Source organism: Pseudophryne corroboree, chromosome 12 (assembly GCF_028390025.1).
Source record: "Pseudophryne corroboree isolate aPseCor3 chromosome 12, aPseCor3.hap2, whole genome shotgun sequence".
NCBI classification, from domain to species: domain Eukaryota; kingdom Metazoa; phylum Chordata; class Amphibia; order Anura; family Myobatrachidae; genus Pseudophryne; species Pseudophryne corroboree.
The window spans coordinates 52,290,635-52,306,891 of record NC_086455.1 but is presented as its reverse complement, the minus strand read 5'-3'; the positions used below and the strand labels follow the sequence as shown (position 1 = coordinate 52,306,891).

General features: G+C 47.4%; 1 protein-coding gene across 5 annotated transcripts in view; it reads right to left on the bottom strand.

Moving 5' to 3' along the window:
- The window catches only part of BUB1B (BUB1 mitotic checkpoint serine/threonine kinase B), a 168,526-nt gene that overhangs the window by 143,932 nt on the left and 8,337 nt on the right, over window positions 1-16,257 (bottom strand). For 2 of the 5 annotated variants that reach the window (XM_063947507.1, XM_063947510.1), the window contains exons 1-4: window positions 15,101-15,268; window positions 13,047-13,203; window positions 6,465-6,524; window positions 5,222-5,366 (exon numbers count right to left, since the gene is read on the bottom strand). In XM_063947507.1, coding sequence (XP_063803577.1) covers window positions 5,222-5,366; window positions 6,465-6,524; window positions 13,047-13,186 — 345 coding nt within the window. In that variant the 5' untranslated portion in view covers window positions 13,187-13,203; window positions 15,101-15,268. Of the gene's footprint in view, window positions 1-5,221; window positions 5,367-6,464; window positions 6,525-13,046; window positions 13,204-15,100; window positions 15,269-16,257 lie in introns of those variants that run through there. The other 3 variants (XM_063947508.1, XM_063947511.1, XM_063947509.1) reach the window with 3 other exon arrangements.

Below are 16,257 nucleotides of genomic sequence, written 5' to 3'. Positions count from 1 at the left end.
CGTACTCTACCATGTCGACACCATGAGGCCTAGTACTTGCATCGCCGAGTGCATCGACAGACGTGGGCGACACAAGAAGCATCTTATCCTGTCCTGAAGTTTCAGGATTTTTTCCCGGAGACAAAAACAATCGCCGATTGTGGGTGTCCAATAGTGCTCCCAGTTGCACCATGCTCTGAGCAGGGACCAGTAAAGATTTCTTCCAGTTGATGAGCCACCAGTGGGCTTGCAGAAATTGAACCGTCAGTTCCAGATGACAGAGGAGAACCTCTGGAGAGTTCGCCAGGATCAACCAGTCGTCCAGATATGGCAGGATCCTGATACCCTGACAGCACAGTACAGCCGTCATGACCTTGGTGAAAATTCTTGGAGCCGTAGTCCGACCGAAAGGTAAGGCATGAAACTGAAAATGTAGGCTGCCAATAGCAAACCGCAGGTAATGCTGATGAGACACTGCAATAGGAATATGCAGGTAAGCATCCTGCATGTCCAGGGATACCATATAGTCTTGGGCTCCAAAGCCAGAACAATAGAGAAAAGCGTTTCCATACAGAATTTGGAAACTTTCACATGTTTGTTCAAAGACTTGTGGTTGAGAATAGGCAAAGAGGACCCATTCAGTTTCGGGACTAGGAACAGCGTGGAATAATACACCCTGCCTCTCTAAAGCAGGCGCACCGGTACCATCACTCCTGTATCCAGGAGAGATTGCACCACCAAATGGAGAGAGTTTTTGCTTTTATCGGATCCAAAAGGATGTTTGTTGAACAAAACTGGCGAGGGGGACGTTTCTTGAAAGAAATAGCGTATCTATGACGACTTCCCTTACCCAGGGGTCCGAAGTGATCTGTAACCAAGCCTGTGCAAACCGTAGAAGTCGGCTTCCCCCCCTAAGATACCCCAGGGGTAGCCCCGTCTAGTCATGCAGCAGGCTTGTCTGTTTTGGAAGCAGGCCGGACGGGCAGCCCAGGCACGTTTAGGTTTGGGCTTAGAGGTTTTGGAAGTGCAAGCCTGTTTCGGTTACGCCTGACTCTTTGCTTTAACTGGAGGTCGAAGGGAACGAAACGAAGTACTCAGGAGCCGGAGGAAAAGTACTAGGCAGACATGCAGACTTAGTTGAAGCTAAGTCAGCAACAATCTTGTTGAGATCTTCACAAAAAAGAATCACCTCCAAGGTCTTTTTAAAGTCCATATCTATGGACCAGGACCGCAACCAGAGGACCCGGCTAACCAGAATATACGTAGTAGATGCTTTAGCCGCCAGGATACCTGCATCAGATGCCTCCTCCTGATTATAATGAGAGGCTGTAATAATGTATGAAAGACTGTCTAGCTTCACCAGGAAAATCCGACGGTAGTTCCGCTTCAACTTCCTGAACCCAGGCCTCTATAGCCTTAGCAGCCCAAGAGGCCGCAATAGTAGGCCTATGTACAGCTCCAGCAAGAGTGTAAATGTACTTCAAGCAACCCTTCACACGCTTATCCGTCGGTTCCTTTAACGAGGATACGGTAGTGACAGGCAGAGCAGAAGGCACCACCAGATGTTCGACTTGCGAATCCACCGGCGGTGGTTTCCCAATTTTTACTTAACTCTGCAGCGAGGGGATAACAGGCTAGCATCTTTTTAGAGAGAGCAAATTTCTTTCCTGGATTTTCCCAGGATTCCTGACGAATGTCAACCAAGTGGTCAGAATGAGGTAAAACTAATTTAGTAACCTTCTGACGTTTAAACTTATCTGGTTTCTTAGAGGTAGTTGGAGGTTCTTAGTCATCATCAATTTGAAGAATCAGCCTGATAGCCTTTAAGTGGTCAAGAACATCAGGAGATTCCCTATCAGAAGCATCTGCATCAGTGTCTGAAGGGTCAGTGTAAGCGCCATCTTCATCGGATGAAGTATCGAAACATGTGTGGATTGTGAGGAAGTAATGGCCCGCTTATATGACCCCTTTGTATTAGAGGTGCGAGACTCAGGATTTTGCTTAGCCAGAGACTGATTTAATTGCTGTAACTGAGATGTCAGAGTATCTGCCCATGGTGGATTAACTGCAGGGACAATATGTGGCTGTAATGGCAGAGGAGGTTCCATAGGGGGCGCAAGTCTAGTTACTAGTGTAGTCAGTAAATTAGAGAAAGCAGCCCAAGGTAGGTCTTGATTTGCCTCCGTTGCTGCAGACTGACCAGGGGGTATAGAACCCCCAGTACCTGAACCCTCAGATGCTATGTTTTCCTCCGAGTAATCCGTGGCATCAGCACTGCATGGTGCAAGATCAGCCATAGACCGACCACCCTGTTTGGCAGACAATATATGTAAGCGTGATCTTAGGGTGTAACAGTACAATATAAGCAGACAAAGTACCTGACAAAAAAAACCTGTATAGTGTGACTGCAAAGCAGAGAACAAACAGAGGATTTAAGAGGTATGTGGTGACTGTAAAACAGAGAAAAATACCAAAGTAGTATATCCTGTGAAACACTATATTTATGAGGACCCTAGCGCACTTAGCCCCCTCAGGGTACAGAATATAGGGATAGTAATATGTGTGGGATACACGAAATAGAGATCACACAGCAGCTATTGGCACACAGTCACATATACAATGCAGAAAATTACCAGCAATAAAACTGCACTGGACTAGCAATACCAAGTACAAACTAGGATAGATAGATAGATAGAACAATGCGCAGTAAAGACTGGATATATATCACAGGGTACTTGTACTAACTATCCCTGTAGTAATGCACTTGTTCTTAACTAACACTGTCTAAATGACATGCAGAATACTTGTGTCCTGTAAATGCACAGCGCTGATGATGCAGGTGGCTTTACAGAGGAGACATTGCCCAGCAGTCCCAGAATCAGCTCAGCATGTGTGTAATGGCGCCCAAACGCTGACAGGGAGTGAGGGAGACAGAGATGCAGCTCCAGGGCGGGAACATTTGCAGTAAATGGCGCCTGGGGGAGGGGCTACAGGTCAGAGCCTTATCCCTTTGCTGGACTTCACCACTGGGTACTAGGGGGCCTATTAAACTGGATTCTGAGGTAATCTGACCTGTGCCCCTTGCTCTGGTGGTCTAGTGGGGTCCCTGTACGGCCACAGCGTCCGCGCGAGCGCACGCGGCCCGTCTCCTAGAGACCGCAGAGGATTGATATTTTCAGCAGGTCCCACCTGGTGGACCCTCTTACCTCCTCCCTGTAATGAGGCCACACGATCCTGGGGAGCGGCGGCCATTAAGTGTGTGCCTGAAGAGAAACCATATCCCTCCGCTGTAAGTACCCGGAAACCAGGGCGCGGGAGTATACAGCGCCACTGGGGGGGGGGGGGGGGGAGGTGAGGGAGCCGCAGCACGATATGTCAGACTGACATATAGCACTTTTAAGTGCCTGTGCTGCGGCCCTTTCTTCTAAACAAAAAACTTACAAACTGAGCTCTTGTGTACAAAGGCGGGGTTATAGAGGAGGCGGCACTGTGCATCTTGGGAATAGTCAAAGCTTTTAGCCTGTTTGTGCCTCGGATCAAGACCCAATTCTACAGCCCGATGTTATTCCCTGTGGAACCCCAGTGTACCCTGCTGCAGAAAAGATGATAATAACCGCCTAGGAATTTGACATTTCTTATCTGGATTAACCCACAATTCTTCAAACAGGGTATTTAGTTCCTTTGACACAGGAGAAGTGGCTGAGGATTTTTTCTTCACATTAAAGAAAGATTCCTCACACACCTCTGTCACCTTATCAGGAATATTTAGGACTTCCCTTATAGAATCTATGAGAGCCGCAACAACTCGCGACAGAGTACCCTCCCCTACCTCTAGGTCAACCTCATCTTCCTCCATTTCTGACCACTCATTATCAGTCAGAATACAGAATATGGGTCAAAGTACGTTTTTGCGGACAAATGGTAGGGGACTGAGACGCTGGTCTGAGTACCGAGTCCTTTTGCATAAACTCAGTCACAGACTGTTTTAAGTATTACGTCTCTTTCTCATTACAAGATAATTTAGTAGAGAAGGTGGAAATCATCCCCTGAATGGAGTTCAGCCATGCTAGCTCCGTGCCACTAGCCCGAGATGGGATACTACACTGAGTACACACTAGTGAACCCTCTGGAGAAGGGGAACACTGTGCCTTGCACGATACACGCTCTTTGCCTGACATACTGCAGTAGTAACAGCACACACAGAAAAAGGTTAAAGCACAATTAACCCACAAGGAGCCCTTCCCGAGAGAGGTTAAAAAACCAGCACACAGCGCCCTTATCGCTAAAGCCAAGCTTAGCCGGGTCACAGACTAAGTACCTAGGTTAGGGACTTAGTACACAAGTATAAAGTTCCCCCCTGCTACCACTGAGTTAATCTGGAGGATCTCTGGAGCAGCTGCGCATCCCTGCTGTAGGGTAAAATGGCGCCTGTGAGTTGCTGGATCTGCTCATAGTGAAGCTCCGGCCCTTCAATGGCGCACGGTCTTCCCGTTCTTCTTCATACTGGCACTGTGTTTCTAAGTGCATAAAATGGAGTAAGCATCCTTTTAAGCTGCAATGCCAGTCTGGGTACTGTGTACACATACTGTGTACTAAGTATGGAGACACAGTCCACCCCGTTAGAAGCCGTGCATCTCCGTACCCTTATGCCACCATAATGGCACGTGACCCACTAACGGGATGCCGGCTTAGTACTCACCACTTCTGTCTCCGTTAGGGGTGGCAGCGTGCTGCAGGAATGTACGCTCGCCGTGGTGGGGCTTGTGAATAGTTCCCCCAGGAACTGGCGTACCGTCATCGGTGAACAGGACCATTAACCCTTAGTGGGGTGGGGTATTCCACCACACCCCTCCCTACCTCCAGCAGGCAGGCTGGTGCCATCCAGTCCTGCCTGACAATAACTAACAGATAAAATAAACGCAGAAAGCTCTTCAGGAGCTTCCAGAGATGTGACCTGTTCTGTCTGGCACATTTTCTAAACCGAGTCTGGTAGGAGGGGCATAGACAGGGTAACCAGCACATGTAATCAAACTTCTATAGTGCCCATGGCTCCAAGTGGACCAGTCTATACCCCATGGTACTAAATGGATTCCCAGTATCCCCTAGGACATAAGAAAAAAAGCCATCAATGCAATTTGTAAAATAAAAATTTTTCTTTTGGAAAATTTGCCCCCACTAAAGCTTTATTAGAGAGGGGGGGGAAAAAAAACAAGAAATACATTTTCCAGCATCTCATACTTACAAATTTGAGGCAGATGTTAAGGTAACGAAAATCTCCATAATATCGCTGCTCCTGGTGAAATATCTTGACAGCCCTCTCCAGCAGTGGGGACAGATTGCTCTCTTTACCACCCTGGGGGAAAGCCTGTTCCGCCCATTTTATATACCTAGTATAGAAAAACAAAGATCTCTTTTCTCATGAAGTCTAACTTAAAGTTTAACTATGTGCATCCTTCCTTCACTTCAGCACTATGCTAGACTCCGCTACACTTCTATCTTCTCATACAGAAGCTGGGAGACACAATAGGATCCAGCCAATGTTCTCAAACTTGTACTGATCGTGGTCATTTGCAGTCAGGATTTTCAGCAGGTTTGTTTTAAAATGTGATCCGAATCTTTTTTTCCCCCCTCTTTCTAAATCATGATTACTAATTATACCTGTTTGGTAGATGTATTCCTTACCATCTTCCAAACAGAGAATGTTATAGATTGATCCGATAAATACTATTAACTTAGATTTTTTTGAGGAGCATCATTTTTGTCATGATTACTAAGCATGCCAGAAGAGGATAGGGAAGGCCATTGGTGGTTAACCATCGAAGTTTTGGCACCGATATCGGAGATCCGATGGGTCTCAAAAAATGGCTTAGAGGAGCAATGTATTTTCCCCTCCTTGGTGCAAAAAACTAAGGTCTGACAGCTGCAGTTACCAACAGCAGAGATGTCCATCAATGGGTGCAAACCATTAAGTGCTCAATGTCATTGATGTTAAGCACCAATGCAGTTTCCCCAAACTCCACCATTACAGTCCAGGTATTAAAGGATGACAATGTACGAGTCCAGATGGTTAAATCAAGTTGACTGAGGTACTAAATTAAATCATACCTGTGCTCAATATGGATATCCTTAATACCTAGATGGTTACAGTTGATTGTTTAAACACACTTGTAACCATCCTTAGAAAGTAGTGAAGTTTAGGAATCAAGTTTAAAATGGCATTAATGCGACTAAAACACTTAGGATCTTGTGATCCTACGGTCACGCTGATGTTTCATTTTGATACCTGGCAGACCAAATTCAAACCGAGAGAGCGCGATGACACATGTAATGAAGTGCAACTGCTGAAACGTCAACAACTTAAAAACAGAAATTAAAAATTGTTTGCAACAGTTAGTTGTATTCCTCTCTGAAAAGAGTTAAAAACCATTTAGTACTATCTGTAAGAGAACAAAAAAGATTTTACTTTCTAAATCCAATCCCCATACCTGTCCCACACATCCAAGGGATCGTCTCCAGTGTAAAAACGAAGTTCCAACTCAAAGGACCTATTGGGAATGGAAGAAAAAATTAAATTAAAAAAATAAATAAATAAAATATAGGATTTTAAAATACCTACCGGTAAATCCGTTTGTAGTACCATGGGGTATAGACGGGTCCACTAGGAGCCATGGGCACTTTCAGAATTTGATAGTGTGGGCTGGCTCCTCCCTCTATGCCTCTCCTACCACACTCAGTCTAGGAAACTGTGCCCGAGGAGACGAACATACTTCGAGAAAAGGATAGATAAGGATAGTGGTGAGATTCCAAATACACACACACGGAAAGCCAAGCTAACCAAACTTGAAACAGGAACAGCAATGGCTGATCCAAAATTACTTAACCAAGTAACAGTGCAGGAAGAACAAAGCACTGGGCGGGCGCCCAGTATCCTCTATGGACTACAATAGGAGGATTTACCGGTAGGTAATTCAAATCCTATTTTCTCTTACGTCCTAGAGGATACTGGGGTCTATTTAGTACTATGGGAATGTGCCAAAGCTCCCAAACCAGGTGGGAGAGTGCCGAGGTTCCTGCAGAACTAATTGACCAAACGGAAGGTCCTCAGAGGCCAAAGTATCGAACTTGTAGAACTTAGAAAACGTGTTCGAACCAGACCACGTAGCTGCTCGGCAGAGCTGTAAAGCCGAAACACCCCGGGCAGTCGCCCAGGAAGAACCCACCGACCTAGTAGAGTGGGCCTGTACAGATTTTAGACACTGCAAACTTGCTGTGGAATAAGCATGCTGGATAGTAAGTCTGATGCAGCGTGAAATTGTCTGCTTTGAAGCAGGACACCCAATCTTATTGGGATCATAAAGAACAAACAGCGAGTCAGTCTTTCTGTGACGAGCTGTTCTGTTCACATACACTTTCAAAGCCCTTACAACATCCAAAGACTGAAGTAGCAGAGGTGTCGGTGACAACCTGAACCACAAAAGGTTGGTTGATGTGGGCATCACTTTAGGAAGAAATTGCTGATGAGTTCTGAGTTCAGCTCTGTCCCCATGGAAAATTAAATAGAGACTTTTGTGAGACAAAGCCCCCAGCTCCAACACGTCTTACTGAAGCAAAGGCCAACAGTGTGACTGTCTTCCACGTAAGATCTTTTACATCCACCTCCTGTAAATGCTCAAACCAGTCCTACTGGAGGAACTGCAGCACCACTTTGATATCCCAAGGTGCCGTAGGAGGCACAAAGGGAGGTTGGATGTGTAGAACACCTTTCAAAAATGTCTGGACCTTAGGGAGAAAAGCCAATTGTTTCTGAAAGAAAATGGACAAGGCCGAAATCTGGACTTTTATGGAGCCAACCATCCACGCCTGCCTGCAGAAAACGTCCCAGATGAAATTCCACCCCAGAAAATGTTCTGCTCTCACACCTTTCAAATACGGTGGTAATGTTTAGATGTTACCCCCTTTCAGACTCGGACCTTAGTCGGAATAACCTTGTTAGGGATCCCTCTCCTGGCTACAATCAGTCGTTCAACTTCCATGCCGTCAAACGTAGCAAGTCCCGATAGACGAATGGGCCCTGTTGCAGAAGATCCTCGCAAAGAGGTAGAGGCCACGGATCTTCGAGGAGCATCTCCAAGCCTTTCTTGGCCAGTCCAGAGCAATGAGTATTGCTTGAATCTTTTACCTTTTTATTTGTTTTAGAATTCTTGGGATCAGAGGAAGTGGAGGAAACACGTACACCATCTGATAGACCCATGGAGTTGTCAGGGCGTCTATCGCCACCACCTGTGGGTCTTTCGACCTGGAACAATACCGCCTGAGATTCTTGTTGAGACAAGAGGCCATCATGTCGATCTGTGGGTATCCCCATTGACTCGTCAAGCACCTGAACACTTCCGGGTGAAGGCCCCACTCCCCTGGGTGCAGGTCGTGTCTGCTGAGGAAGTCGTCTTCCCAGTTGTCTACTCCCAGAATGAAGATCGCTGACAACGCCACAGCGTTTCTTTCTGCCCAGAGGAGAATTCTTGACAACTCTGACATCGCTGCTCTGCTTTTTGTTCCGCCCTGTCGGTTTATGTACGTTACTGCCATCACATAGTCCGACTGGACCAGAATAGCCCGATCTTGAAGAAGATGCGAGGCCTGCAGAAGGGCATTGTATATGGCCGAGTTCCAGAATATTGATTGGAAGGATGACTTCCTGACTTGACCATCTTCCCTGAAACTGCACCCATTGAGTGACTGCTCCCCAACCTCTGAGGCTTGAGTCTGTGGTTAACAGAATCCAGTTCTGAATTCCGAATCTCTATCCTGAGACGAGGTGAGAAGACTGTAGTCACCACAGAAGGGAGATCCTGACCTTTGGCAACAGACGGATCCTCTGGTGCATGTGAAGATGCAATCCGGACTATTTACCTAACAGATCGAGCTGGAAGGGTCTTGCAAGAAACCTTCCGTATTGAAGTGCCTCGTAAGAGACCACCATTTTACCTAGAAGGCGAATGCACAGATGTACCAACACCCAGGTTGGTTTCAAGACATCCCAAACCATTGAATAGATTACCAATGCCTTTTCCAACGGAAGGAACACTTTTTGCGACTCAGTGTCCAGTATCATTCCCAGGAATGGGAGCCTCCGTGTTGGCTTTAGGTGAGATTTCGGAAGGTTCAGAATCTACCCGTGATTCTGGAGGAGTTTGGTTGAGAGAGTAATGCTGTCCAGCAACCTTTCCCTGGACGGCGCTTTTATCAGGAGATCATCCAGGTATGGAATTATGTTCACTCCCTGCTTTTGGAGCAGAAACATTGTGTCTGCCATCACCTTGGTGAACACCCTCGGTGCCGCGGAGAGACCAAATGGCAGGGCCTGGAACTGGTAGTGACAGTCCTGCAGTGCAAACCTGAAATAAGCCTGATGAGAGATGCCAGATAAGAATATGAAAGTACACATCCCTGATATCAAGAGACACCAGGAATTACCCCTCCTCCAGACCGGAGATCACCACTCTCAGAGACTCCATCTTGAATTTGAAAACCCGGAAGTACGGGTTCAAAAACGTAAGGGTTCAGAATTGGTCATACCGAACCGTCCGGCTTCGGTACTACAAACAAATTAGAATAGTACCCCTTGCTTAGTAGATGAGGTGGAACTGGAACAATGACCCGAGTCTGTACCAGTTTTTGGATTGCATGCTGTAAAGTTATATTTGCCTCTTGTGAAACTGGCAAGCCTGATTTGAAGAATCTGTGAGGTGGGAGCTTTTGGAACGCCAGTCTGTATCCCTGGGAAATAAGATCTAGGGATCCTGGCATGAAATTGACCAGATCTGACTGAAGAATTGTAGTCGGGCTCCCACCTGACAGCCTTCCAGGTATTGCAGTCCCCCGTCATGCAGAAGTCATTGAGAAAGCCGTGCCTGAGCTCTGTTCCCGAGCACCGCCTGTTGCTGGTTTGTGTGGTTTAGCTCTTGCGCCGCTGGAGGACGTAGAAGCACCTCTGGATTTGCCCTTGAACTTGGCCGTCCGATAGGACTGTAACTTAGAAGCTGAATAAGTCTTCTTGGTAGGGGGGATGCGGAAGGAATATACGTAGACTTACCCGCAGTAGCTGTGGAGATCCATTTGTCTAATTCATCTCCAAAAAAGGCCTCTCCTATAAACGGTAGGCCTTCCACGCATTTCCTGGAGTTTGCGTCAGCAGTCCACTGGTGTAGTCACAAGCCCATACGTGCCGACACTGCCATAGCAGTGGTGCATGCGTTAAGAACGCCTATTTCCTTTCTGGTTTCCACCATAAAGTTTGCAGAGTCCAGTATATGCTGCAGGAGTAAGACAACATCCCCCATAGATAAGGAATCTAACCCCTCAATTAGGTTACCTGACCATTTAGCAATGGCTTTAGTGATCCACGCACATGCAATAGTGGGTCTTTGGGCCACCCCAGCAGCTGTGTACAATGATTTGAATGTAGTCTCAATTTTATGATCAGCCGTGTCTTTCAGGAAGGCTGCACCAGCAACAGGCAATACAATTTTACGTGACAGCCTAGAGACTGATGCGTCCACTATCAGTGGATTTTCCCATTTTTTGCTATCCTGCAGAGGAAAAGGAAAAGATGAGAGCAACTTTGTAGGGATCTGAAACTTCTTATGAAAATTAACCCATGGTTCTTCAAACAGGGTATTCAATTCTTTTGACACAGGAAAAGTAACTGAGGACTTCTTCTTTACATTAAAATAAGATTTCCCACACTCCTCTGACACCTTATCAGGAATATGCAGAACATTTCTGATAGCCTTTATAAGAGCCTCTACTCCTTGTGACAGAGCTGCATCCCCACCCCCTCTGAGTCCACCTCCCCCATGTCTGACCTGTCAGACTGCAGGATTTGGGCCAGAGATCATTTTTGCGGACAAATGGGAGGGTATTGAGACGTTGTTTTGGGGATGGAGTCTCTGTTCATAAACTCATCCGCAGTCTGTTTTAAGTATTGCATCTATTTCTCAATGCGGGACAATTTTGTAGAAAGAGTAGAGATCATGCCCTTAAGAGAATTAACCCATACCGGTTCAGCCCCGCTAGTCTGTGAACCCTGAGTACCCAGTAGTGAGCCCCCAGGTGAAGAGGAACACTCTACGGTACAAGAGACACTCTTTGCCTGACAAATGTGACAGCACACACACACACGAAAGGTTAAGCACAATTAACCCACATAGAGCCTTTCAGGGACACACAGTCGTTTGGAGCCAGCACCCACTGCGCCCTTATCGCTAATGCCAAGCTTAGCCGGGTTGCAGACTAAGTACCCCGATAGGGGACTTGGTACACTAATACCTGTAGTCGCTCCCCCCTTGCTAGGACCCCCTGGTACCACTGAGGTAATCCGGAGTCACACTGTAGGAGCTGCGCATCCCTGTCCTCTCAGCATCTGTATCTGTGTCCACTGCAGAGGAAAAATGGCACTGGTGAGCTGCTGGATCCTCTCATAGTGAAGCCCCGACCCTTTAATGGCACGCAGTCTTCCAGCTTTTTTTTTATTTTTTATACTGGTTGAGGAATCTGGTGCTTAAAATAGAAAAAAAACGTTTTAAGGCTGTTGTGCCAGTACGAGTACTGTGTACGGGGACGCAGTTGTGTACTGTGTCTGGAGACGCATTCCGCCCCGTGTTGAAACCGTACATCTCCATACCCCCATGCAGCCATAATGGCCAGCACCCCACTAGCTGGGACGCAGGCTCAGTACTCACCAGTCTTCATTCTTCTGGTTCTGTTAGGGGTGGTGGCATGCTGCGGGACTGTACGCTCGCCGTGCTGGGGCTTGAGAATAATTCCCTCAGGAGCTCAGTGTCCTGTCAGCGGGGAACGGGACCATTAACCCTTCAAGAGGTTGGGCCGTTTCCCCCCTAAGTCCCATGAGGCAGGTGCCAACTAGCCCTGCCTGAACATAACAAACATAGAAAATAAATGCAGAAAACTCTTCAGGAGCTTCCTTCAGCGTGACCGGCTCCTCTAGGCACATTTTTTAAACTGAGTCTGGTAGGAGGGGCATAGAGGGAGGAGCCAGCCCACACTCTCAAACTCTTAAAGTGCCAATGGCTCCTGGTGGACTTGTCTATACCCCATGGTACTAATGTGGACCCCAGCATCCTCTGGGACATAAGAGAAACATTTTTTAAATTACATAATAAGCTAATTGGGAACCAAGACACAAAATTGCAGTAGTGCACAGCATGGGAGTCGTGCCAGGCATGTCGCGGCATATGGTACAAGAAAACAAAAAACCGCTAGGCGTATGAGGATACTTCTGTGGCAGTAGATAAATCAGGATCATGAACAAACTGCAGTAGGGATGATCATTGGAAACTAATAGTGGGCAAGCAACAATGTTCCCAAACCGATAAAGAGGCTCTCTCTATTCCATGTCAGGACTACGATGGTCACCACCATCACATGCTTATGGCTGACATCAGGAAGGAGAAAACTTCAGATGCCCACTCCACATTCACACTAACAACCCATTGGCGGGTAAACCATGCAAAGGCTACATTCATAATGCTGCCACCATGCAATGGCACCCTTCTGACTTATCCCCAAATGCCAGCAATGCTGTAAACGTGTCACTGCATCGACGCAAGCTCACGCGTGTCAGGTTTAAGCACCACTTGCAGCCTAACCAACACACAATGGTCAGCCTTAATGGGCCCTACACACTGTGCGATAATACTGAAAGATATTAACGATCTCGTTCATATCTTTCAGTGTGGCAGCACCAGCGATGTGCAGCCCCGCGCTCTTTCATTGCTGGTGCCCCGTCGCTTGTGCATGCAGGCCAATATGGACGATCTCGTCCATATTTGCCTGCACTGCTATGGAGCCGGGTGACAGGGAGGGGAGGGGGGAGTGAAGAAACTCCCCCCCCCCCCCGTCACCGGGTCGACCGCCGGCCGTATCCGTCATCGGGCAGCTCAGTGGCGGATCGCGCTGTGTGTAGGGCCCATTAGTTTTATTGGAGTGAGAACTATATAAATAAAATAACAGGCTGACTCAGCCAGTCACATCAGTGTCACACTTACTGCTTCTTTTGCTGTACAGCATTGTGAATTGTGCTTTCTTGTTGGGAGAGGACCTCCTGAAGAGTAGACATATCCCTTCCTTGCCGGAGAGGCTGGACATTTTCCTTGCTCAGTTCCCATTCATCTGCAGCCTCTGCCATGGCTTACTGACTACCTGCTGGACACAGACAGAAATAAGGGATTAACAATTGCAGTAGTGTACCGCATGGGACTCGTACCAGGCATCTCACGGCATATGGTACAAGAAAAAATACCGCTAGGCGTATGAGGACACTTCTGTGGCAGTGGATAAATCAGGATAATGAACAAACTGCAGTAGGTTTCCCCTTTAGAATGTAAGCTCTCACGAGCAGGACCCTCTTCCCTCATGTGCTTATCCTTTTCTTACTTTAATAATATTCATCTGCACCAAATCCAGCAGTCTTCTGTCACCTGATAATTATTCCAGTGTCATCTGCTGATGTAACTCTGTTCATTTACCCTGTGCTTGTCCTATACTGTCATCAACTGTAAGCTGCTGTTTTCCTGTTTATTTGTTTATGTACTCTGTAATTGGGCGCTGCGGAACCCTTGTGGCACCATATAAATAAAGGATAACAACAACAACAAGGTAAATTGTATAACAGAAAAAATAAAAACATGTGCAGAAATAACAATTCTCAGATGTCACCCCGTCTGCTGTTACCCTATAGTGACAGGGTAGTGAAGTAGCGAGTTAGCTAAGGACATATAACAACAATATATAAAAACAATGATCACGGACATCGCCGAGCTGAAAATGCTTAGTGCACACGCACAACGCGATTTTCCCACTGCCCAGCAATGTCAGTAGAGGGGTGAACGGCTTTCCATAGCAGGACACTATGGAAAGACGTCCATCTGCTGGTAATACCATCGATGAAGTGGGTGTGCGCATCAGTGATCACTGCTCATCGCCGAGGCATCCACACTGGGCGGTTTTGAGCACAAAACACCAAAAGTGAGTGGCTTTCAGCTCAAAATGGCCGTGTGTAAGGGCCTTTAATTTGCAGGTAGTCAGGATACAGACGCCGGAATCCCAGCTAACAGGGGCTATTTCCACTTGTGGGTGTCCATAACACCCATGGAGTGGGAATAGAACATGTGGCGAGCACAGCAAGCCTACAAGGGGACTCTGTGCTCGCCCTGCTGCTGGCCAGTATACCGTTGGCGGTATACTGATAGCCGGCATCCTGACCGTTGGTATATCATACCGATCCCCCATCCTTAGCTCTGTCCACTGTTCTATCCCCTTCCCCACCTGCTGTTTCATTCAGAACCCTGTGACTATACTTACCTAACCTGTTCACATGAGGTGCTCTCTGGCTAGTGTCTGTGCTGTCACCCTAGCTGTGGGAGGGGCAGTGCGTCAAGTAGCGACTAGATCACCTCTGGGCAACTTCATCATGTATTGGTGAGCGGAGGCTCGGGCCACCATGCCCGAAGCGTGGAGCGAGCCTGCGAAGGCCCAAGCTTGTACTGTTAGAGGTTAAATAACAGGGAAAGGGACACACAAGATCTGGGGAAAAATAACAGTGATCAAAGGGCATCACCGCACTTCTGCCCTCACTCACAGTAACGACCAGGTCCTTAAAGCGAAGGGGAAATGGGATCACCGTGCAGACATGTTGATGACAGAACAGAAGGGAGACAGGTTTTTATCTACAAGGGACGAACATTTTATTTTAATTAATATTTTCATAGGTTGACTCCTCAGGAGCTGAGTGTACAGCAGTCACCTGCACTAACAGCTACTGTATGAGATGGTAAATGCCTCCTGCCATACGCCAGGCCAGTGACAGCCTCCTCCCCGCACCCTGACAGTGGGCGAACAGCAGCAGTGAGGCACCCCCTGTTTTACCAGCTGTTTCGGAACTACAGGTATCAGCAACCCCTCTACAGCCACTGGGTGTACCAACGCGGTGACGGGCAGCGCCATGGATCTGCAACTGCTGCCACATGATCTGCCCACTGCACTGACCCAGCTTCCCCACCCTGCGAGTGTGATGAGCTTAGCCAGCATAGCCTACTCTTACCTGCTCCCGGCGGTCACCGACTCCCGAGTCCCGGGATACCACACAGAAGAACCGTGTTCAAACTAAAACCGCGGTCTCCCGATTGGTCCACTGCGTGTCCTGTCACGTGTGCACCCAGTGCCCAATGCCGCTAGCCTATCTGCCTCAGCCTGGCACCCATTCGCTCACACATATCACATGACCAGGGGCCGGAAGGCTCACGAGAGATGTAGTTTTAGCTTTCTTTTTCTTTTTCTTTTTTTACCAAGCTTTATTAACATATCGTCTGTTAAAATCGCGCTGCACAGATTATTGACGGTACAAAATCTGTGCATCTTGATTTTAACAGACGATATGTTAATAAAGCTTGGTAAAAAAATAAAAAGAAAGTGTTGGTTCAAGTTCAGAACGTGAGAGCCCGGCGGGTTAGCATAACTAAACTGCTTCATTTCAGAGCACCATTACACTATTCAGAACATTAGCAAGTGTACACTTGCTGGATTGCTTTGGGCGCGGTGGCTCGCTCCGCTTCACTCGCCCGGGTTACTATTCCCATTAGATGTCCACGTGGATAGCGAAACTGATTGCCCAGCGGTCCCACGTTCCAAAAGTGTTTCCCAACCGCGCAAGCATGGCTATCCTTAAAATGTGGACTGCTAGGGATCAATTCAATTAGCGCTGAGTCCCCTTGCTGTGAAAGTAAGTACAGCTATAATGTCGCATTTATGGCACATCTGGACTCGCAGGATTTATTCTTTCTGGAAATAAAACACTCCCTGTCGGACGCTGTCTGCCGCATCCCCTCGCATTGCCCAGCAACCTCCCAACGCAGCTGTCTTTACTGGGCAGTCTGGGGGAGGGGTGTGCGATTAAACTGGAGTGGTTGTGCCGGTACCTCAGTCCCAGCATGGCAGACGCTATTATTCGACCCTGTTTCTCTTACGTCCTAGAGGATGCTGGGGTCCGTATTAGTACCATACGTATAGACGGGTCCCTTGGGAGCCATGGGCACTTTAAGAGTTTAATACATACTTGCCTACCTGACCCCCTCCATGAGGGAGAAAATGCTCTGTTACTGGACTTTCCTGGTAATGTATGATTGCCATCACCTGTGGTGAAACACCTTTCTTATCAATTAACTAGGACACCACAGGTGATGGCAATCATACATTACCAGG